Source organism: Trichechus manatus, unplaced genomic scaffold (genome assembly GCF_000243295.1).
Source record: "Trichechus manatus latirostris isolate Lorelei unplaced genomic scaffold, TriManLat1.0 scaffold00025, whole genome shotgun sequence".
NCBI lineage: Eukaryota > Metazoa > Chordata > Mammalia > Sirenia > Trichechidae > Trichechus > Trichechus manatus.
In genome coordinates, this window is record NW_004443961.1 from 15,059,870 (window position 1) to 15,083,383 (window position 23,514).

At 35.3% G+C, this 23,514-nt stretch overlaps 1 protein-coding gene across 9 annotated transcripts in view; it reads left to right on the top strand.

Annotated features, from left to right (window-relative positions):
- Window positions 1-23,514, top strand: part of CCDC171 (coiled-coil domain containing 171) — a 299,366-nt gene that overhangs the window by 93,739 nt on the left and 182,113 nt on the right. For all 9 annotated transcript variants that reach the window (XR_002823592.1, XM_023728627.1, XM_023728629.1 and 6 more), the window contains 5 exons: window positions 4,122-4,228; window positions 6,054-6,143; window positions 7,139-7,339; window positions 10,250-10,417; window positions 11,985-12,173. Coding sequence is in view for 8 of the 9 variants with exons in the window: in XM_023728627.1 (XP_023584395.1) it covers window positions 4,122-4,228; window positions 6,054-6,143; window positions 7,139-7,339; window positions 10,250-10,417; window positions 11,985-12,173 (755 nt within the window). In the remaining variant the exon portion in view is untranslated. The remainder of the gene's footprint in view (window positions 1-4,121; window positions 4,229-6,053; window positions 6,144-7,138; window positions 7,340-10,249; window positions 10,418-11,984; window positions 12,174-23,514) is intronic.

Genomic DNA, 23,514 nt, shown 5'->3' on the forward strand with positions numbered 1-23,514 from the left:
GTTGTGGGGTTGTTAACCAATGTCATAAAACAACATGTGGACTACTGTTGCATGAGAAACTATTTGTTCTGTAAGCCTTCACCTGAAGTACAATTAAAAAAACCAAAACAAAACAAACAAACAAACAAAAAACTACGTCATTTTTCTGAAGAGTTTCAAAATCTGGATTTTTCTGATGGCATCCCCATGGTATAGCTTAGCTTCTTTCTTTGTTCTGTAGATTTTCTGTAAATTGGTAATTGGATCTTCGGTGATGGAAATGTTCTTGATCTGTGCTGTCTAATACAATAGCTAATAACCACACGTGGCTGTTAAAGTACTTGAAATGTGGCTAGAGTGACTGAGGAACTGAAAATTTAAAATTATTTAAATATGAGTTTAAACAATCACATGTGACTTGTAGCTACTGTATGGATAGTGCAGAACCAGAGGCCTGATCAAGACTTGGCCTAAGGTTTGAGTTTCTTTTAAATTACATTTCTTCTACTTTGTCTTGGGAATTTAAGTGCAGTTACTTGGCCTATGCCACCCAAGATCCCATTATCCCCACTGAATTCAGGGAACCCAGTTCGATGACACCATTTCCCACTGTTATTCTTGGTTATACAGAGTTTATCAAGCCACAAAGAGCTCATCAAGGATGCTGGGGCTCCCCTCATCCGTGTATTTCTTAAGCCTTGGTGAAGAGAGTGTTTTTTTGGACCCTCCTGCGGGCATAGTTAGGGGATGAGTGAGCAGGACTTACATAGTAAGTCCTCTACATACGTTAGAAAAGTTATGAGCCATCTTCCTTAAAAACTCCAGAACTGGCACCAATGTTTGAACAGTAATGAAGATGTTTATTTATGACCTCAGTGAATAAGACAAGTTAACATACAGAATGTAGTCTGAGCTTGAAAAGTACAACTGCCAGCAAAATGTTTATATTTAATGCTTTTAGAAAGAAAAAGGAATTTTCTTAGTCATCAATGCAATATATATTAAATGTTTGGATTTCATCAGGTGAAAATAAAACCCATTTGAGTGTTGTTTTCTGGTTTTTTACTAGATGATCAGAAATCAACATTAAACAAGGACTTATTTCTCTCTGTTCTGAGAATGTAATGACTCTTCATGTTCTGTAACAGATATTAAAAAAAAATAGCCTACTCTTTCGTCTTACACTATCTTTCCTATTTGTTAACAATTCTCCCTTTTGGGAGGTTGAGATAGATAAGAGGATGGTTAAGGAGAATTGACTCATCTCATTCGTTACAATTCAGATTCCACTGTGGAACTGTAGGTTACAGAGGTTGTAACACTAGCTTGAAAAATAGTGGTATATGAGTCATGTAAAAATAAGTACAGTAAAACCTGCAAAAGACAGAATCTGTGTAAGGTGGAGACCTGTCAGAGAAGGAAAACACAAATATTTTCCACTAAAACGAGTGATAGAAAAGTGGTAAGACTGGACCCTGTCAAAGGCAGAAAGCTTGCGAGACCCGGAAAAACAAGGCAGTCCCATCGAGCTTCGGCTGTCAGAGATTTCACTGTAGTTTTGAGATTGTCTAAAAGGAAACATAAAAGAAGGCTTAGAACCTTTTCTTCTACGCTACCTTTTCCTGTAGGCTACTAATTCAAAGAAAAGATTTGCCAAGGTACACCCAGAGTTGACACCTGCTTAAGGGTGAGAAGGAAACAGGCTACAATGATGTGACCATATAGGCTGGTACCCATGCACAGAACACACGTGTATAAGGAAAGGGAGAGAGAGACTGTGAAGATTTTGAGTTGGTGTTGTCGAAGTGTAAGATAGTCCTGACGTAGACAGTTCTTCATTTGGACTTTGACCTTTGAGATGTCAGTTGTGACCCGTGTTCAAATCTCTTTTACTGCTCTTTATCTGTGAGCTTTTAAACCTTCCTCCAAGAGGGTAGTTTTAATAGTTCATTATTTTTTGGGCCATAGTGCAGTGATTAGAATATTCTTAAGTTAAATCAGATCAGTCAATGAGGTCCTGGGTCCAGAGTGACTATTTTATTTTTATTTTAAAACATTTTGTCATGTTAAAGGGCCAGTAAATATTCCTTTTTATAATAGATATGGATGGGACATAAAGCATACTTTGTACTACAACTGAACTTTATTGTATAAGTATTTTCAGGCAAGAAAATTTATTTTGTATAGAATATAAGAACGTGCATACGTCAGTAAGGAGATGGCATTTTGTCCCCTTACCCCTCAACACTCACATTAACGTGATTTCATTCTTCTGAATTTCCAAGAGGAAGTTTTCTCCCTTATTGTAAAAGCCCGCATATTTCCCGAGTGTCCTTGAATGATTTATTCATAACCTTCTTGTGTAGCAGCAAAGGAAAAGAATTATACATTACATTTTTTATCTTGTGCAAGGGAACAATTTTTTAAACATATATTTGGTAAGACCCTTAATAAAATTTTTAATGAATTGTCTTTCCAACTCATAGTCATTACAAGAGCACTGTTCCTCCATTATCATGGCTCAGAGCACACTATCTTTTTTTTTTTCCTACCTTGGATAGATATTGTTTCCACATCACTTTTGGTTTTTAAGTTAAATACTCATTTTGTTTGAGAATGTCCAAGTTGTACCCATACTTAAGACTGTGCTTAAATTATATTTTGATAAATGTCATAAATTTATTAATGACACTTCGCCCAAGAGTAAAACACTATCACCTATATTCTGAGATGATTAAAACTGGCCCGTCATTAACTGAGTAGTTTTTTCCATCCCTTTCTTTCCCTTTATTAGTGCTTTCTTCCTCAGACACCTCAAAAGTTCTAGTAGTTGAATACTTAAAGAATGGATGAATGCTTCATGTAATTATTTGTTTAAACCAAAGAACCAAACCCACTTCTGTTGAGTCGATTTCAACTCATATAGACCTCATAGGATAGAGTAGAACTGCCCCATAGGGTTTCCAAGGAGTGGTTGGTGGATTCCAACTGTTGAGCTTTTGGTTAGCAGCTGTAGCTCTTAACCACTGTGCCACCAGAGCTCCAGTTATTTGTTTAGTGCCTCCCTTTCTTCCATTAGACTGTAAGTTCCATGAGGACAGAGACTGTACCATTCTGGTTCACCTCTATATGCTTAATGCCTAGGATGAGTGCATAGTAGGAATTCCACTAAATTTGTTGAATGAATGAATGAATAATAGAACATATTTTGTAAGTGCTTGTTTTTCTAATTAGGTTTCTTGAGAATGCCTTTCTTGTCTATTGAAATACTTAGGTTGTAAAATATGTCAGGGAGAAATCATAATAGGAAAAGGAAAATGTTTTTAGTAAGAAATTTTTAAAGTTAAATTTGCTGTGTTTTTAATATTTGAAGAGTAGGGCAATAAACAGTCAATTTAAAGTGGTTTTTAAACTGAACTTTTGATTATTTTGGATTAATATCTCAACTATATTTGACCATGTGACCTTGATTAGTTCAACTCACTTAAATTATGGCCCAGCCAAATTAAGATAGTTTGAGGGCATGATATGGAAGTGCACATATTTTTACAATCAGTATCAATTTTAAAGGTTTTAATTGAAACATGATGTGGGCCTATGTAGATAATAATATTTTTTATTATTTATTTCAAATTGTAACTTAAGAATTTTAAGGATTGAAGAATAGTTCCAAGCATAACAGAAAATTATGTGCTCTTGGGTTTAGAAATTATTATTTGTGGAAGATAGTACCTTATAAAAGGCCTGACTAATCAGAAACACCAGGACCAAAGTAAGTGTAGGTAACTCCCCAAAACAACGTTAGTTTGTTAGATTGGTTAATTATTGGGTAGCAGGTGTATGCAAACATTTCAAATATTTTGTAGATATAGGAAAAAAAAAAAGAACTAACTACTAACTACAATGTGGGCTTCATTAAGGTAGAAAATAGTCGTAAATTTGAACTTAGTGTAGTATAGCTTGAATTTGACCACTTGTTTAGAAAGGCTAGACAGCAGCATACTTTGGAGAATAAGACTCTACTCAATGTTTCATAAAGTCTTTTTAGCTCTGCCTAATTGTAAGATCTCTGTTCCTGTTTGCTTTGCTTTTGTCTCTTTGTGACTTTAAGGGCTTTATATTCATCCTTTATTTTTCTGTAGGCATCCACAAGGACAAAGATAAACCTCCCAGCTTCTCTGTTGTCCTTGAGACTTTGAGGCGTACCTTGACAGATTACCAGAACAAGCTCGAAGATGCATCTAATGAGGTAACACTTGCACTGTTTGGCTCCACACATATAGCCTTCGGCCTGCAGCAGTACGTATCCCTTGCTTGTTACAAAGGTCAAAAGATTGGGAATATTAAATTGACAGCTTCACAGATACAAAAAATAATAAATTGTCGGTCATTGTTCTTTCCTTAAGTGTAGCCTAAAGTCGTGTCTCTGTTATGTTTTTGTAACTCTTTAGTCACGCTATTGTTTTCAAAGTTAAAATAGTCACGCTATTGTTTTCAAAGTTAAAAAGACTGTGTCACTTGCTGGTCTTCATAATTAATCAATTTTAATTATATAAAAAAAGCTACGTAAGTCATTTAAATAAGTAACTTAATATTAAGTTGAATTTAAATGTTAATATGTTTTTATGACATTTGAAATAGCTAGTGGAAATTTAGATTTTGTCACTGTTTTAAGTTTAAGATTTATATAAATTGTGTAAGTCTTAATATAAAGACTAAAATCTTAAAAAAAGAAATTAATTTTTATTCTCTAAAGGGAGTATAGTGTTGTGAGAAGTTTTTAAAAACAAATATTCATTTGATGTAGCCTGGGAGCTTTTAGTTTGCTGATTGAAAAATCTCATGCTTCTATTTATCATCTCATTTGTATTGTTTAATGTGTGGGTTCATAATTTTCTTGGGTATTAAAATGTCTTATAAATTCATGCTTTAAAAATTGAAGAGTTTGTTTAGTTACTTCTTGTCAAATTGGAGCATATAAAGTAATGGCATTAAATACAGTCGGTTAGTGAAACAATGAGCAGATTGTTTGAACCAAAGACAAGCCATATAGCATGGAATTTAGTGTTTACCTTCTGTTTATCTTTTTCATACAATACAAAGTCCATGAAGCCATTACATTTCACATTTGAAAAGAGAGTTGTTCTACTTTAGTTTACTAAGATGAACAAAGAAGGAAAATTGAGTCTTCTTAACACCTTCTGTGATTGTTCAAAAGTCACAAAAGAAAGTGACCGTTGAAATAACTAAATTTCTATAAAGAACAAATATTGCTAAGTCTTTCCCAGTGAGCCAAGACAACCTGGATTGTCAGTAGTTTACGAAACTCTTCTGAGGCCTGGGTCTGGAAGCTGCAGGGTAACTAGGAACATATTACCCACAGCGAATTGTTATTTGGGAGGATGAATGTCACATGATCCTCAGCACAGCTGAAAAGTCGACACAGCAGGCTTTGGCTTAGTAATGCGCTTTGTTGTGAACCAGTGCCAGAGACAGCAGTGGGGAGACCAAGGGGGTGGCTGCAAAGAAAGCAGAAAGAACAGTTTGACAGAAAGAAGAATGAACTGTCAAAGAAAATAAATCACAAGCGGTGCAGGACCAACTGATGACCTGCCACAAGCCTTCCCAGTAGGACTGCATGTGACTGACCCTGAAGTTGTCATATGGAGTGAGAGAGACCACTGAATTACCCTCATGATGTATAGGAAGAAAAGCCTTCTACTCTGTCCTTTTTTTATTTTCCTTAGAGATGCCACTGCTTCTGGCATTTTGGACCAGTAGGATTTTAAGAGTAAAGTTATATCTGTTTACAATAAGAATGAAATCCTTTACCAGACATCTAGTAACAGTACAGTAACGTCACTGACATTTTAAGCTTGAATGCTTTCTTTTCTTTTCACAAGTGAACTTGTGACAGAAGCTACACAACAGTTAAACTAAAGAAATATTTAAGTTTTTTAAATTATTATTGAAAAGTTTATGTTTAAGTAATTGCATGAAAAACATTTAAAGATTGCCTTTTGAGTCACACCCACCCTTGAAAAATGTTAAAAAGTTACATTTTCTCTTTTTAGCTAAACAACGTGAATGATGCTAAGGAAAAGATATCTAATGAACTTGATTCCACCAAACAGAAGATAGAATCTCACAGTAAAAATATAAAGGTATTTTGATTTAGAATAACTTTTTGTATTAAGAAACAAATATAATTATTTAGGGAATATTTTTAACTAGAGATATCTGAAGATATATCTTCCTTTTTTAATTAAATATATTTGGGTACAATTTTTTTTTTTTTAAATTGCTGATCAGAGTAACAATTATGCTTTTCATTTTTTAAAAAAAAGTTGATTAGAAAGTGTAAAGAAAAAATTTAATTTTCCAGATAATTGTAATGCCATAAAATCAAAAAATGGTTTCAGATTTAATAGCCTGCATTAGATCCATCTTAAAAATAGCTTATATAAGCACGTCAGTATTTGGAGTCAGTTTTCATCATTTTAGGGTGGAGCCATTGTTTTTTAGCACATCATGCCTTCTAATGGGCTGAGACCACACCTGGCCAACGTCCAGGACAACAGTTAATTTTATTTTCTGTACTGGTTTTATGCACTACATCTTTGCGTAATTATACTGTGGCAACTCTCAGAGTTTTTTTGTGTTGGTTCATGTTGAGTTTGTCATGGGAACACTTCAATAGCATATGTTGAGTCTAAGGAATAAATAGTTCGACAGAATTTTATACCACTTAATTGAGATTTCTATTAGTATTTGGAATGCTATTAGAAAGTAAATGTTCTTATATTAACTGTAAGGGATCTGCTTTAAAAATGTTACTTGAATGATTCGTTTAAAAATTGTTGAGCTACCAAGTTATTTTTTTTGGTAGTTTGAAAGGAAAATTCCCTTTCAAAAATTCCTTTTTGGAATAAGGCATCTTATTAACATTTATGTAAATGTTAAGTTTACATTTCTTAATTTTTGAGCTAAAATATTATAAAATTCAACTAAATAAAATACCTTAATGTTTAGCATTATAAGCAAATGCTTTCCTTTAAGATTCTTAAGCTATGAAGCTCTTTATTATGTATTTTATATTTGTGCCCCCGACTCTCCATTGGCCATCCTTTGTACAATCTGTTTGGTTTATCTCCGACAGGATCTTCAGGATAAACTGGTTGATGTCAACAAAGAGTTAAGTCATTTACGCACTAAATGTGCAGACAGAGATGCTTTAATAAGCACTTTAAAAATGGAACTACAAAATGTGCTACACTGTTGGGAGAAAGAAAAGGCACGGGCAGCCCAGTCTGAAGGTGAACTCCAGAAGCTTTCCCAGGCTTTCCATAAGGATACTGAGGTATTACTTGAGACAAGATGACTGTCAGGAAAGGCCCTCACTAATCTTGGTTTTACACATTTACATACATCAAGTGGCCATTTTTACTTTCATTTGATTTAATTCAAAAAATTGTTCTAAGCTGAGTATTTTGAAATATTCCTGACAGCTGCAAAATCAGTCACTCCATTACTCTTGCGTCATCCTATTTCCTGAGAGAAATAATGTAGTTTAACCCTCCTATCACTTGTATAACTGATTTTCTTTGACTCTTTTAGCAGCTGTGCTCCTAATGGCCTTTTCAAGATTTGCCTGCTTTCCATTGACAAAATTATTATTATTTTTTATTTCAGTAGTTCAGTAGCTTGGTATGTTGGAAAGAATATGGTTTTTGCGATCAAAAAGACCTGGACTTGGATCCTGGTGCTTCTGTTTACAAACTGTGTGACCATGGCCAAGCCCCATAGCTTAGTTTCTTCACGTTTTAGTTTCCTTGTTTATAAAACAGGAATAATATCTGCTTTAATAGACAGTCTCCTTACTCTTTATAATCATAGGGTATTTATAAAAATTTAGAAAAATAGGGTCTCATAAAATTAAAACTTTAATTTGAATGCCTTGGAGGGTTGCCTATCCATTTTAATTTATTAATAACCCTTAAAATATTATGATGAAACTTTCATATTCTGTATGATCCTGTGTGAATGGAATGGTTAGCTTATATCTTCTTTTACCCATGGGATATAGAACTAGTCTAGCTAGTGTGAAACTGGTTTATCTGAGTCATCCTGCATATTGAGTTCATTACTCCAACAAATATGAACATGAATGCCAAGAGAGTAAAAAGGAAACATTCTTTCCACCCTTCTTACAGGCTGGGATTTAAATTGTGTCCACACGAAGGGATTGGAATTGTTCTACACATCAGATAATGATTAAAATAAAGGAAACTAGAAGCCTGACTGTATTGTAAAGTCAGCAAGTCTACAGCATTGTGGTTGGGTTCAACATGTGTGAATTGATTTTGGGTCCTGGGATTCCTTTTTCATGGCAAATGGGTGATTATCATGCTTGGTTTATCACAGCCCGAGCAAAAAGGACATAATGGCGACTCAATGAATCATCCTTGAGGTTGAACTCCATCACTTGGTGAAATGTGGGAGGGAGATATTTTAGTGCCTGAATATTACATTTGATTAGTTGGAGTTAATAAGATTTTTAAACATCTAAAACCATTTGAAAAATACAAAAGCCATCTTTAACTGCTTATAAAAGGAAAAGACCTAGCATATTTATGAAGTCTTCTGATTTCTTAACTCAGGTTTGTGATGGTAACTGAACATCCATATTCCTTGGTTTTCAAATCATTATATTTGGAAAAAAGTAAGGTGATATATAGATTGAATGAAAGATATACATTTTGATATATGTATATTGAAAACTTTCCCCAGAATTTCTGCTTATAAAACTTGTACATATGCTATATTCAGTTTTTCTTATCTAGATTAGAATTTCTGTTTTTTCCTCTTGAAATTTTTCCTTTTAAATGCTTTGTTTTCTGATGATCTATTAAAAATTTTTGAGGGAACTTAGTTTATCTACACAAAATATTCACTTTGTAGCTTTACAATTACTTTGTCTTTGGGGTCTGTGCTTTGGAGCTTTATTAAAGATGAAACACCTTATAAAGAGAGCCATTTGGCATTTTAGTAAATAAACCCTTCTTATGTGTTCAAGACAGATCAGCTTTATACTGAATTCTGCTGCATAGTAAGTATTTCTAGGTCATTTCATTCATTTAGCAATGAATAACTTAGTTACTGCAATAACAGTATAATTAAAAAAGGTTTAAAAATATTTTTCTAATTAGACAGCTTTGAAAGTATGTCAGCAGTGTCCATTTATTTTGCTTGTTACTTTGTAATGCTTAAATACCTACAAGTGCCCAGCGTGCCAGATACTACATGAACTTATAAGTGGAGAAAACAGATGAGCCCATCTTCCGTATCTTTCATATCACTGTCTTCTTCGCCTTAGGGGCAAGGGATAGATTTCCTATAAGTGGTGAGCAAACTGCAATCTCTGGAGGAGAACGAAAGCTGAGTGCTTGTGTACATGTAAAGTAAAGAGATTGGTATAACTTTTTCTTTGACAGAGTTGAATAACTCTCTGTGTGGCTTTTTTGACACAAATAATATTTGTTTTGGCAAATATAAATATGAAATTATAGACTAACCATACTGACTTAGAGTTAGAAGGGGTTAGAAACAACTAGTCCAGATACCTTGTGTTACTGACGAGGAAGCTGAGGCCTGAACAGCTGCCTGCTCAGATCACACATCAGGAGGGGAGGATCTGAGGTCAGAACCCTGGTACTCTGCCTTCTAGTCTTCAGATTTTGGTTTTGAATATCATACTGTAAACAATTCCAAGTACAGGTAGTTCCCAGCTTATGATGGGATTCCGTTCCAACAACTCCATTGTAAGTTGGTTCTGACGTAAGTCGAATACTTCCTTTTTTAAAACGTTTTCACTGTTATTGCCTTTTATTATCACTACCTTTATAAATCTAATCTTTGAATATCTGCGATGGAACGTCTAAGAATGATAACATTAGCAAATTCTGTGCTGCAACATTGTACGTAGTACACTTTACTGATGATAAGATGAACAACAACGACAAAACCCCAGATGGCCCTAAGTGCGGTCCGTTGTAACCCGAATATGTTGCAAGTTGGGGATTACCTGTACTCTATCTGATGCTTAGTTTTGAATGTAAAAAAAAAAGTCATCAAAATGAAAATATTCAGAGACTTGAGTATTTTAATTCCTTTCTAGATTTTTGTTATAAATTCTTCACTGTGTGTATTATGTGTTGTACTTTTTACAATGTTTATATACTGAAATTCATGTCTCTTCTTTTTCTCACAGGAGAAGCTAACCTTCCTTCATACCTTGTATCAGCACTTGGTATCAGGCTGTGTGCTCATAAAACAACCAGAAGGCATGCTGGATAAATTCTCCTGGTCTGAGCTTTGTGCAGTCTTGCAGGAGAATGTTGATGCCCTGATCGTAGACCTCAACAGGGCTAATGAGAAGGTAACTGTCCTCAGGCACCAGATACCTTTATTAAACCCAGTGACATTTGTCCACATCACAGTATCATTAAGAGGGTCTGACATTCATCTTATTTCAAAAAGAATTTGGATGTTAATAATTCAATACCATTAATTATGGCTTGTCTACAACTCAGTTTGATGCCATCGCTGTGGGCATGTAAATGTGACTGAAGTCTGTATGAAGTCTCTAAGCTCCACTTTCTGTGCAGGACATGCTAATACTACTAGCCAGTATTAGCCACAGGGACCTAATTAAAAGAAAATAAATTAATCTTACTGATGAAGCAATTCAAAGAACTTAGTCATTTACATTAATAAACCAACTCTTTATCTTAGCATAAAACAGAAACAAGATACAGTTATTCAAAAACATGATCTTAATATTCTTTGGGAAATATGAGGTGTTATTTTAAAAAGTACTTAAAAATCTTAAATTATGTTTATGATTTGTTTCTTGAAATGTACAAACTGTACGTCACAAAACCCATTCCATGTTTTAGAATGCAAGAAATAGTTTCAGGAGAAAACAGTATCCTTTTATTGTTACTCTACCATTTCACAAGCTTAGGAATTTGGTCTTTCCAAAAAAAAAAAAAAGCCTTCTTTTGCTTATAGAAAATTAAACTAGCATAGCAGACCAACATATGCCACCATTAAAGATATTGATTCTTATCCTGGATCTATTGAACTGGTCAGAACTATGTTTATGTGGTTTAGTTTCCAGGTCTCAGTTGCATTGGCATTTACTTGTAAGGGATAAAAAGAAAAAATTGTTCCCTAAGTGTTTTTCATTTGTTGAAGTATGAAACAGCATCTTGGTCCAATTTCAGGATGAGATTTCTTATTACTGATCATTTTACGTTGGTCTCATTGATAAACACAACATAGACATTGAAAAGTAGGATTGAGGAAATGAGGGCATCAGTTGTGAGAAGCACAGATGCTGTTCATGATTGTGAATGTGTGTGTAATGGGTTTGAAAAATACTGATAATTACACTGTGTGTGTGTGTTTAGCCCTCTAAGATGGTATTACATTTTTAATAGTTTTTCATAGTTTCGGAACATCATTAATTGTCACATATGTTAGAAAGTGAGGATATTCCTTGCAGTGTTTTGAATGTAAAATGAAAAGTGATTGTTAACATTGTGTTTTATTATATGTAAAATGTTTGTAGATTTGTAATTCTCACTTAAATAACTCCTTTCCGTTTGAGGTAACTGAATAGCTTGAGCTTTGGTTCCAGGAATAAGAATATTATTTTTAATCATCTCAGCAAAATTGATTGTAAAATGAGCACTTTTATTAGAAAGAGAATAAAAAATTTGTTGTCAGTTTATACAAATGACACCATTCCTTGCTAAAATATGATATTTTACCCTGCTAATTTCTGTCCCTTGATTTATTTATTTACATCTTAACTTAAAATTTTTATATGATCTTGAGGATTAAAATATAGTAGAAAAAATTTGGTTTCTTTTTTTGGGAGGTGATGCAAAGAGATGGTTTGTGAGCATATTTCATCTCTATTGCCTTCCTTCCGATAGATCAGTCATCTAGAATATATTTGTAAAAACAAGTCTGACACAATGAAAGAGCTTCAGCAGACCCAGGAAGACACTTTTAACAAAGTGGCAGAGCAGATCAAAGCCCAAGAGAGCTGCTGGCATAAACAAAAGAAGGAACTGGAGCTGCAATATTCTGAACTGCTCTTGGAGGTGCAGAAGAGGGCACAGGTATATTACTTCTACAGAGAGCTTTACAAAACAGGGCTACTCAGTCTTTAAATATTTCAAGTGTTTTCTTTCAGTACCAGTACCAAACCAATTTAAAACTAGATAACTTGTTTAGATGTACACACATGAACACACAAACACATACACACATACACGTAGATGTATTTGTGTGTGTATTAAGGATTGTCTTTCAGTTAAGTTTGGAAGTAGATGGGTTTCTGGTTAAAATATTTCAGAATGCATTGCTCAATTAAATGATAAAATTGTATTGTGTTTATTCATTTTTCAAATAAAAATTTAAAATAGTAAAATATTGTCAGTTTTAGCATAGGTATCCTTTTGTCCAGTTTATTCTGTTTGTTAGAGTTTCTATGTGAACCACTATTTAATTCATTCGGAGCTGACATTTGGCATATCTATTAACATTATATAAGAACTAGAGTTATAACTGCAGGCACTGTAGCAAAATAATTGACTATCTCAGATGAATTATGTCTTCTATTGAATTTGATTGAAAACAGAAGGTATGGCCAGTTAATATAATATTTTTTCTATATAAATTATTGTCAACATTATTTATATTGTTAACTGTCATCTTTGCCAAATTTGTAATAACATAATGATAGTATACTTTTTTTGTATTGAATTTAATAAATGATCATTTTCGTTCCCAAGAGAGGATAGGAATCAGAAGATTGCATGTTCTTTCCATGGTTGATTCAATATTTGATTGATTCAGTATTTAACATCTTTATTCGGTCCGTTTGTGCTTATATGGGCAAGTCTGATTAAAAAAATATTTTTTTGTTTGCCAATTACCAGATTCATTCAAGCCTCTATTGTTGTTGTTAGGTGCCATCAAGTCAGTTCCAACTCATAGCGACCCTATGTACAACAGAACAAAATACTGCCGGGCCCTGCACCATCCTCATAATTGTTGCTGTGCTTGAGCCCTTCTTTGCAGCCACTGTGTCAGTCTGTCTCATTGAGGGTCTTCCTCTCTTGTTGACCCTCTTCTTCACCAAGTATGATGTCCTTCTCCAGGGACGGGTCCCTCCTAGTAACATGTTCAAAGTACGTGAGATGAAGTCTCACCATCCTCGCTTCTAAGGAGCATTCTGGCTGTACTTCTTCCAAGACAGATTTGATCGTTCTTCTGGCAGTCCATGATATATTCAGTATTCTTCGCCAACACCATAATTCAAAGGCATCAATTCTTCTTTGGTCTTCCATATTCATTATCCAGCTTTTGCATGCATATGAGGCTATTGAAAATACCCTGTCTTGGGTCAGGCGCACCTTAGTTATCAGAGTGAACTCTTTGCTTTTCGACACTTTAAAGAGGTCTTTTGCAGCAGTTTTGCCAAGCCTCTATAAAAACCCAAACCAAACCCACTGCCATCGAGTTGATTCCTACTCATAGCAACCCTATATATCCAAAAAAAAAAACCAAAAAAACCCAAACCCATTGCCGTCGAGTTGATTCTGACTCATAAGAGACCCTACAGGACGGAGTAGAACTACCCCAGAGAGTTTCCAAGGACTGCCTGGTGGATTCAAACTGCTGACCTTTTGGTTAGCAGCTGTAGCACTTAACCACTATGCCACTAAGGTTTCCGACCCTATGTATATCAGCTCTCAATTTGGGGGAAAAAAAAAAGGAGTGGTTTGTTTAAAATTAAACCATCCCTTTTTTCTGAAATTAAGAGCCACTGTAGAGGCTTGAAGGAGCCCTGGTTAAGAGCTCAGGCTGCTAACCAAAAGGTCAGCATTTGGAATCCACCCGTTGCTCCTTGGAAACCCTATGGGACATTTCTACTCTGTCCTGTAAGGTCACTATGAGTTGAAGTCGACTTGACAGCAACAGACTTTTTTTTTTTTAATAGAGGCTTGAAAGGAGCCCTGGTGGCACAGTGGTTAAGCAGTTCGAATCCACCAGCTGCTCCATGGGAGATATATGTGATACATGGGAGATATATGGGGCAGTTCAACTCTGTCCTGTAGGGTTGCTGTAAGTCACAATTGACTTGATGGCAGCGGGTTTGGGTTTGTTTGTTTTCATAGAAGCTTGAATGAATTAGGAAACCATGGTGGCGTAGTGGTTAAGTGCTATGGCTGCTAACCAAAAGGTTGGCAGTTCGAATCCACCAGGCGCTCCTTGGAAACTCCATGGGGCAGTTCTACTCTGTGCTATAGGGTTGCTATGAGTTGGAATCGACTCAGTGGCACTGGATTTGTTTTTTTTTTGTTGAATGAGTTAATGCACTGTCTAAAAGCAGCTATGTTCACTGTAGGCACAATTCCTTGTGATATGCTCTGCATTTTCCATTACAGAAGTAAAAGAACCAATTTGTTTTATTTTATTTTTTTGTTGAGGTTAAATGACATGTAGTGAGTGCACAGAACATTAGTGTACAATTCAGTGTTTCCATAAACATAAACACCCATGTAATCATCATCCCACTTTTAAGACTTATAACATTTTCATCACCGCAGACTGTTCCCTTATTTCTTCTTCCAGTCAATTTTCTCTCCACATAGGCAACCACTGTTCTGATTTCTATCATAGATTAGTTTTGCATCTTCGTGAATTTCATTTAAATGAATTCATTCAGTATGTTGTCTTGATGTTTGGTTTATTTCACTAAACATAATATTTTTGATATTCGTTCATGTTTCTGTACTTATTCTTTTTTATGGTTGAGTAGTATTCCATTTAAAGCTATACCATAATTTGTTTATCCATTCTCTGGTTGACAGATATTTGAGTTTTTTCCAGTGTTTGGCTGCTATAAATAAGTTGTTACAAACATTAATGAACAAATTTTTTGCTGGGTCATAAGATAGTTGTATGTTTTTTCCAAAATGGTTTTGTATTATTTTATAGTGCCACCAGCAATGTATGAGAGTTCCAGTTATTCTACATCCTCTAGCAACATTTGATATTGCCAGTCTTTTTAATTTTAGCCTTTCAAGTGGTTTCAAAATGGTATTTTACTGTGATTTTAATCCACATTTTCCTGGTGACTAATTATGTTGAGCACTTTTCATTTACTTACTGGCCACTTGTGTATCTTCTTTTGTGAAGTGTCTTTTCAAGTATGTTGCCCATTTAAAAAATTGTATTGTTTGTGTTTTAGGTATTGATTTATAAGAGTTCTTCATATAGTCTGGATACAACTCCTTTGTCTCATATATGCATGACAGATATTTTCTCCCAGTGTTTGACTTGCCTTTTCATTTTTTAATATGTCTTCTGATGAGTAGAAGTTTTAAATTTTGATGAAATTCAATTTGTGATTTTTTTCCCATACAAAAACTTATACATACATTGTTTTGTGACTCCAGTTGCTCTCCCCATACTGTGACAGTGCACTCCTCCCCCCCACCTCTGATTCCCCATGTCCATTCAGCCAGCTCCCAACCCTCTCTGCTTTCCCATCTCACCTCCGGACAGAAGGTGCCCGTCTAGTCTCTCTTATCTACTTGAGCTAAGAGGCACACTCCTCATGAGTATCACTTTATATCCCACAATCCAGTCCAATCCCTGTCTGAAGAGTTGGCCTCGGAAATTGTTTTAGTTCTGGGCTGAGAGAGAATCCAGGGGCCATGCTTTCCAGGGTTCCTCCAGTCTCAGTCAGACCATTAAATCTGGTCTTCTTACTAGAATTTGAGTTCTGCACCCCACCTTTCTCCTGCTCCAGCCAGGACTCTCTGTTGTGTTCCCCATCAGGGCGGTTGTTGGTGGTAGCCAGGCACCATCTAGTTCTTCTGGTCTCAGGCTGATGAAGTCTCTTGTTTATGTGGCCCTTTCTATCTCTTGGGCTAATACTTTCCTTGTCTTTGGTGTTCTTCATTCTCCTTTGCTCCAGGTGGTTGGGACCAATTGATGCCAATTTATGATTTTTTTTTTTAATTATTTTTCTGTTCTAAGACATCTTTGTATACCTCAAGGTTGTAAAGATAATCTATTGTTTCTTCTAGAACTTTCATAGTTTTATATCTAGATCTGTGATCCATCTCAAATTATTTTTTGTGTGTAGTGCTAGGTGGAAGCCAAGGTACATTTTCCACCTTACATGCGTTTTTCCCCCCACATTTGTTGAAGACTTTCCTTTTGTCATTGAATAGGCTTGGTGCCTTTGTAAAAAACCAGTTAACTATGTATGCATGGTTTATTTCTGTACTTTGTGTACTGTACCATTGATCTCTTTGTCTGTCCTTGTGCCAATACTACACTTTTGAATTCTTTTTCAAGATTGTTTTGGCCATCTGAGTCCTTTGCTTTCTTAACAATTTTTATATTGCTTAGTTTTTCTTCTCATTTGAGGGTTTTTTCAAATATACTTTATTTATTATTGGAACCTTGGTGGCATAGTGGTTAAGAGTTTGGCTGCTAACCGAAAGGTTGGCAGTTCGAATCCACCAGCTGCTCCTTGGAAACCCTGTGGGGCAATTCTACTCTGTCCCACAGGATTGTTGAGTCGGAATCAACTTGATGGCAACAAGTTTGTTTGTTTTGTTTTATTTATTATTATTTTTAAATTTTATTGTGCTTTAGGTAAAAGTTTACAGCTCAAGTTAATTTATCATTCAAAAATTTATACATCTATTGTTTTGTGACATTGTTTAAAATCCCCACAATGTGACAGCATGCTCCCCCTTTCCACCTCGTGTTTCCCATATCCATTTGTCCAGTTTCTGTCCCTTCCTGCCTTCTAGTCTTGCTTTTGGACAGGAGCTGCCCATTTGGTCTTGTATATTTGACTGAACTAAGAAACATGTTCCTCGTGTATTATTTTTTGTTTTATAGGCCTTTCTAATCTTTTTCTGAAAAGTGGGCTTCGGGAGTGGTTTTTGAGGGTTTTTTTTTTTGGTTTGTTTTTCTATGCCAAATCTTGTTTTCTGAACTTTTAAGAATAGTGTGATATATTTTATGACTTAGGAATTTTATTTCTTGAATATAGACAGTTCTTGACTTTAAATATGTATCATATCCTGACTATTATTATTACTACTATTATTTACTGTAGTTACTGGTTTTCACCTACCTGCTGCCTTAATTTTTTCCCCTCAAAGTATTGTTTTAGTTACATCTTTCCTCTTACTCATTTCATGTCAAAGCTATTGAGCTGTTAAGGGCTTATAAAAACATGTTCTCAATACTGAAGCTTAGATTTCAGGGATTGGAGAGGCTCAGTATTTTGTTACTGTGAGCGTGGTTGGGGGTTTAGAGACTGTGGACTGTGTGAACTTCCTAATAGAACTGTTGTAGCTGTTTTGTAGGGATTTGAGCTGTATCTGTGTAGGCTGCCTTTATTAACAAATGACATGCTTCATATACCTCCATGTATGTTCAGGTCCTTGAAGGCATTCTTAGAAAGGCATTTAGAAACTACACAGTTCATCAGTCCAGATTTAATCTGGACTGGAACAATCTGTGTAAGATTTGGAGAGGAACTACCGGTTTTGTGCCTCCTGCAAAAGAAGGATACTGTGACTCTATTTCAGTTGACGTATAATAGTTGATGCTAACACCTTATTTCTCTTTATATGTACTTTGCGAGAAGGACCAATATTTAACACAATATTAAAAGGAAATAGATGCTGAAAATAATTGTATTTTACCTAGTTATTTCAGAGTGTTGCTAATGAGCTTTCTGTCATTTTCTCCAAATCTTTCTAATAACGTGATAAGATTTAATCATAGGATCCTCTACAGCCCACTCTCCAGAAAATAAAAAAAAATTCTTTCCATTCTAAACATAAAGTCTGAAAATATCAAGCCCTAAGCTTGACTTTTTGTTCTCAAGATCATGGCTCATTGTAAGACTCCATTAATCTCTAAGCCAGCTGCTGCTATTGTACTTTTATACTTTTTAATATTTTATATTTTCTTTACACTATTTTTGATGACACAGGTTAGAGGACCTCAGTTTTTGAGGTAAAATTTTCATGGGTCTACAAATTGAACTCATCATTTTTTATTATTCCTAAAAATACTTTAATGTTATATGTTGGAATATATTCTGTATTATTACGTGCATATTTGAATTTTCAAACAATATAATTGAATATATAGCAACTATTTTAGTTTCATATTTGATAAACTATTATATACTCTAGAACCTATAAATTTTATTTTAGGAAATTTTGTTATGATTAATTCTATAACTGAGATTTTTTTCCTCCAAATCTAAAATTAAAATTAAAATATTTTTATTTTATATTATAGCATTTTCAAAAATTATGTTGATAAAGACATGATGGGGAGAAAAGATATTTGATCCATAGTATTGTAGGCTGTAGAAGATGTTTGGTAGGGCCGTCTGCTAGGAAACAGAAATGATTTATCTGTAGAACCCTGTGTGTAATGATTGGTCATTGTGAAGAAGTGGTTAGGAAAAGTGGTTAGGAAAAGTTACCATAGGTAGTCAAATAACTTATTTTTGGATTTCAGTTGCTTTTATCTGAAAAAATGTAGTAGAGTTACATGCAAGACTTTTAAATGTGCAAGCTTTAACACAATTAGTGTAACTGCTATTTGATAAATGAAACTTGTAGAACAGACAGTTTGGTTTTAGCATAAGAGCATGCTTTTAGCATTAGTTAAAATTTGCCAGCCACATGGTTGGGTAATACTTGAATTTAAATACAATTAACCTATCACGTAAATATATCTCAAGCGTCTATTCCTTCTGAAGCATCTGGGCTGAGTGCTGTGTTATCCCTTTTACTAACTTTGCCTATGTAATCTTAGTATACTTATATTCTTGTTTCTTTTCTGTGTGGGAAAGATGAAATTACTGGAACAAAAACTTCCTTTCTAGAGGTAAAGGTATTCTACTATCAATTAAATATGAGTAACTCAATGTAATGTTTATTGTAAATATTTTCAACTTATTTGGCATGTCAAGAGAATTTAGGATGGAGAACAAAAATCAAAGACATTCAGATATATCATACTATATTACATTTTCTACCTCTTATGTCATGATAGGGAGCCCTGGTAGCTTAGTAGTTAAGAGCTCATCTACTAACCAAAAGGTCGGCAGTTCAAATCCACCAGCTGTTCCTTGGAAACCCCAGGGGGCAGTTCTACTCTGTTCTATAGGGTCACTATGAGTTGGAATCGACTCAGCAGTAACGGGTGTGGTTTTTGGTTTTTATCATGGTATTGGAGGAGCCCTGGTGGCACAGTGCTTAAGCACCCAGCTGCTCATCGAAAAGTTGATGGTTTAAAGCACCGGCTGCTCCACAGGAGAAAGATGTGACAATCTGCTTCTGTAAAGATTACAGCCTTGGAAACCCTATGGGGTGGTTCTACTCTGTCCTGTAGGGTCACTATGAGTCAGAATCGACTCAACAGCAATAGGTTTGGTTTGGGTATATCATAGTATCAAGAGTATATTTGGCAAGAAATCTGGGCTAGTCAAAGTGTTATTAGATATTGAAACTTTTTTTTTTTTTAATTGAACTTGCAGACATGTTCAAGGGTAAAGTGGAGCTCATTTATATTGTTGGAAGTGATAGCTCCTTAAAGTATACATGCCTGTCTGTAACGATTAATTCACAGGGAGCCAGACACAGTCTTGTGCATACCGTGTTCTGATGGACTGTTAGTCAGTCTGAGTAGGCAGACTTTTCTCATGAAAGGAAAGTCCTCTGATGATTTTTCAAGTAAATGCTTTAGAAATTGTTTTTTATTTTTAATTTTAAAAAATAATTTATTTTTGTTGTTGTTGAGAATATACACAGCAGAACATACACCAGTTAAACAATTTCTACATGTATAAGTCAGCGACATTGATTACATTCTTTAAATTATGCAACCATTCTCACCCTCCTTTTCCAACCTGTCCCTCCCCCAGTCACATAAACTCACTGCCCCTAAGGTTCCTATCTAATCTTTTGAGTTGCTGTTGTCAGTTTGATCCCATATAGATAGTTCTTAAAAGAGCATAATGCTCAAGGCAGACCTTTTTTACTAGTTAAGCTAAGCTGTTGTTTAGTTTTGAGAAGACTTCAGGGAATATTTTTGGTTTATGATTTAAAGATTATCTCAGGGCAGTAGTTTCAGGGGTTCATCCAGCCTCCATGGCTCCAGAAATCTGGATTCCATAAGAATAAAAATTGTTTTCCTTAGTAATAATGCTACAATTGGATTGGCATAATTCGATAGATTTTTCAGAGCTTTCGCATGCCTTTGCATGTCTCTTGTCACTTGAGCTCCACAACAACCCTGTGAGATAGGTTATTTAGCATCATTTCTATCTTACATATGAGGAAACCAAGGTTCAGAGGCCTGATGCCAGTTATTTGTACAGCAAGAATGTTCTGGGGACAAGATTAGAGTGGAGATAACAGAGGTAAAATGTTTGACACATGGCTTGGCATTTAAAAATTACAAAGTGAATGCTATATACTGTTTTAATACGTTATCGTCATCCTTATCATCCAGTGATTTTTGCATTATACTATTAGACTGTTTCTCTTATAAATATATACTGTTTATATATATAAAGTAATATCTGATTGTAAGTCTAATGATATCTCAGTTTCATATTTCTTGAACTCACATTTTCAAGTGATTCTTTTAATTTATTGTGGTAAAATATATATAACAAAAAGTTTACCATTTTACCCATTTTTAAGTGACACAGTGGTTAAGCGCTTGGCTGCTAACCAAAAGGTCGGCAGTTCGAATCCACCAGCCGCTCTTTGGAAACCCTATGGGGCAGTTCTACCCTGTCCTATAGGGTTGCTATGAGTCGGAATTGACTCAACGGCAACAGTTTGGTTGATTTTTAAGTATACTATTCAGTGACATAAATTACAGTCACCATGTTGTCCTACCATAACAACTATCCATTTCCAAATACCTTTTCACTACCCCAAACAGAAACTCCTTCCAGGACTGCATGTTTCTGGCAAATGCTTTTAGCTTTAAACAGGTGGTGGGGGAAGTAGACCAATTGTGTATTATAGAGGAGCTGGCACTCTATCATGTGTTAAAGTGAACGAAATCATTTCTGCAGTGGGTTTATTTTACTTTTTAGCTTTCCTTCAGCAATCCACTGGGTTTTGACCCATGGCTTTGAATATTATTTTGAAATATTTAAGATATTATTACAAAACACATCCTTTCACAGCTTTTTTTGTTCCCAAAAAGGTAGTTTTTGTTGAAAACACACTTCTGCCTGAGACACTGAGATTTGTGAATATGTAAAATAGGCAGCCACCTAGAACACGAGCAAGTTCACTTTTATATCCACTTACCTAGCTGTTGCCAATCTGCCTCTTTTATCTTCTCATGTTTTCTATAATTTTCCCTTTTCTCTCTTGAACAAGTGGAATTGATTTTGGAGATAACATGATATTAACCTTTGTGATTTCCACTTGCTCTCCTCGTCTTACCCCTAACCCCTGCAACTCTACTGTTACCCCAGCAGTCTTTATTAATGTTTCAGATTCTCACATCCATTTACTAAAGAATAGTGACTGTTCCAGGAATTTATAGCTTCCTATAACTTTCTGGATAAAGTTAAAATTCCTTAGCTTAGCACATAAGGCTCTCCACATCTGTTTGTTACCTACCTACTTCTCAAATTTCCATCATTCTTCTCTTCAGCCGTTCTGAATTATTTGCACTTCTTTGGAATACATTATCCTGTTTTCTGGCTCTTATCTACATGTTAGTCTTCCTGCTTTATCTAGCTATAACCCAAGTGACAGTTCTCCCTTTTCTTAAAGGTTGCCTCCCTTAAGAGGGTTGTCTCACATCTGCTGCCAAGGAGCCCACCTGGCTATTGCTTCTCATCATTTCATGCTCCTTTTAACTTCTCCCAGTGGGACATCACTTACTTTACTAGTGGTGTTTGTTTGGAGCTCTTGGACATAGTCCCATTGATAGAATACAGCTGCCACAGCTTGGCCATCAGTAGAGCTGTAATTGGGGGCAGGCCCCAATTCTTTATTTCTCACAGTACCACCACAGTTATGGCTGAATCAGACTTCAGGGAGGAGTTAGAGTAAATAGAGGAAATTAAAGTATAGGATGGAAACATTTGAAACCATGTCTAAAATACGGTTTTTCCCATGCTGAAGGGAAAGCATGTGTGAAGTTGAAGCCTTCAAAGAACGGCCTCTTGTATACTTCCCTTACTGTTCTATCCTCGGTTCTGTGCTTCTGAGTGCATTTTCCAACTAACCATCCACCTTTGGGAAACCTTGTGTCTATGCTCAGGGTTGGTTTTAGCCCAGAATGTGTTTTCCTCAGCAGTACATTTCTACAAGTAATTCTTTTGGCTACTGCCCACCAGCATTGTCTATGGTAGTCTTTGGCACCCACGTCTTGCAGAGTAGTCAAGAGTTCCTATGATTTGCTCCACGTCTGGTCTCCTTTGTGGTCTTCCTGCCGATGTGAATTTTCTAAATGCCTTTGGAGCCCTGGTTAAAAGCTTGGCTGCTAACCAAAAGGTCAGCAGTTCAAATCCACCAGTGGCTCCTTGGCAACCCTATGGGGCAGTTCTACTCTGTCCTACAGGGTCACTATGAGTTGGAATTGACTCGATGGCAACGAGTTTTTTTTTTTTTTTGACTATTCTAGTTGTTCAGTGAGTATCTCTTGAATCAGATATATATACTCATACTTCTCCCAAAGATGAATACTAAATTTTAGACATAGTACGGTCTAAACCAATAAGAAGAAGAGAAATGTTTTCCTAAATGCCCCACAGAAGATTCTGTCATAATGAAGACTGTGCTTCACATGAACATACTGCTACAGAGTATAGTATTTTTCTGTCTCTCACTGATCCTCACTGAGCACTCTTGGCTTTGCTTTTAAAAGGAAACAATTCCATGGCAGTCATGGCAGCTCAGGTGCTATATAAAGATTCATCTGAAGCTGTTAAATTACGATTGTTTGTAAGGGCTAGATTAAATTATTATAGGATAGCTATTGGCTATCCTCATCAGTGAAGTGGGCTTACTTTTTTTATTCTTTCTATTACATACTTCACTCCCACTTGTCTTTTAATTGCCATATGCCGCCCAAAGCCTGTCAGCATCATTTAATTTAAATGCCCTTTCATGCTTCTGTGGCAACTTGGCAATCTCTATCATAGCGTTATACCACAGTAATTGACTTGTTTGTTTTTCCTAGCACCTGGCATTTAGTGAGTAATCAGTAAATGTTATGAATGATAACTGAATCAGTAATAAAGGAAATTGAGATCTATTATATCTACAATTAAAAAAAATTATGGTAAAATATATATAACAAAAAATTTGCCATTTTAATCATTTTTAAGTGCCCAATTCAGTGACATTAATTACC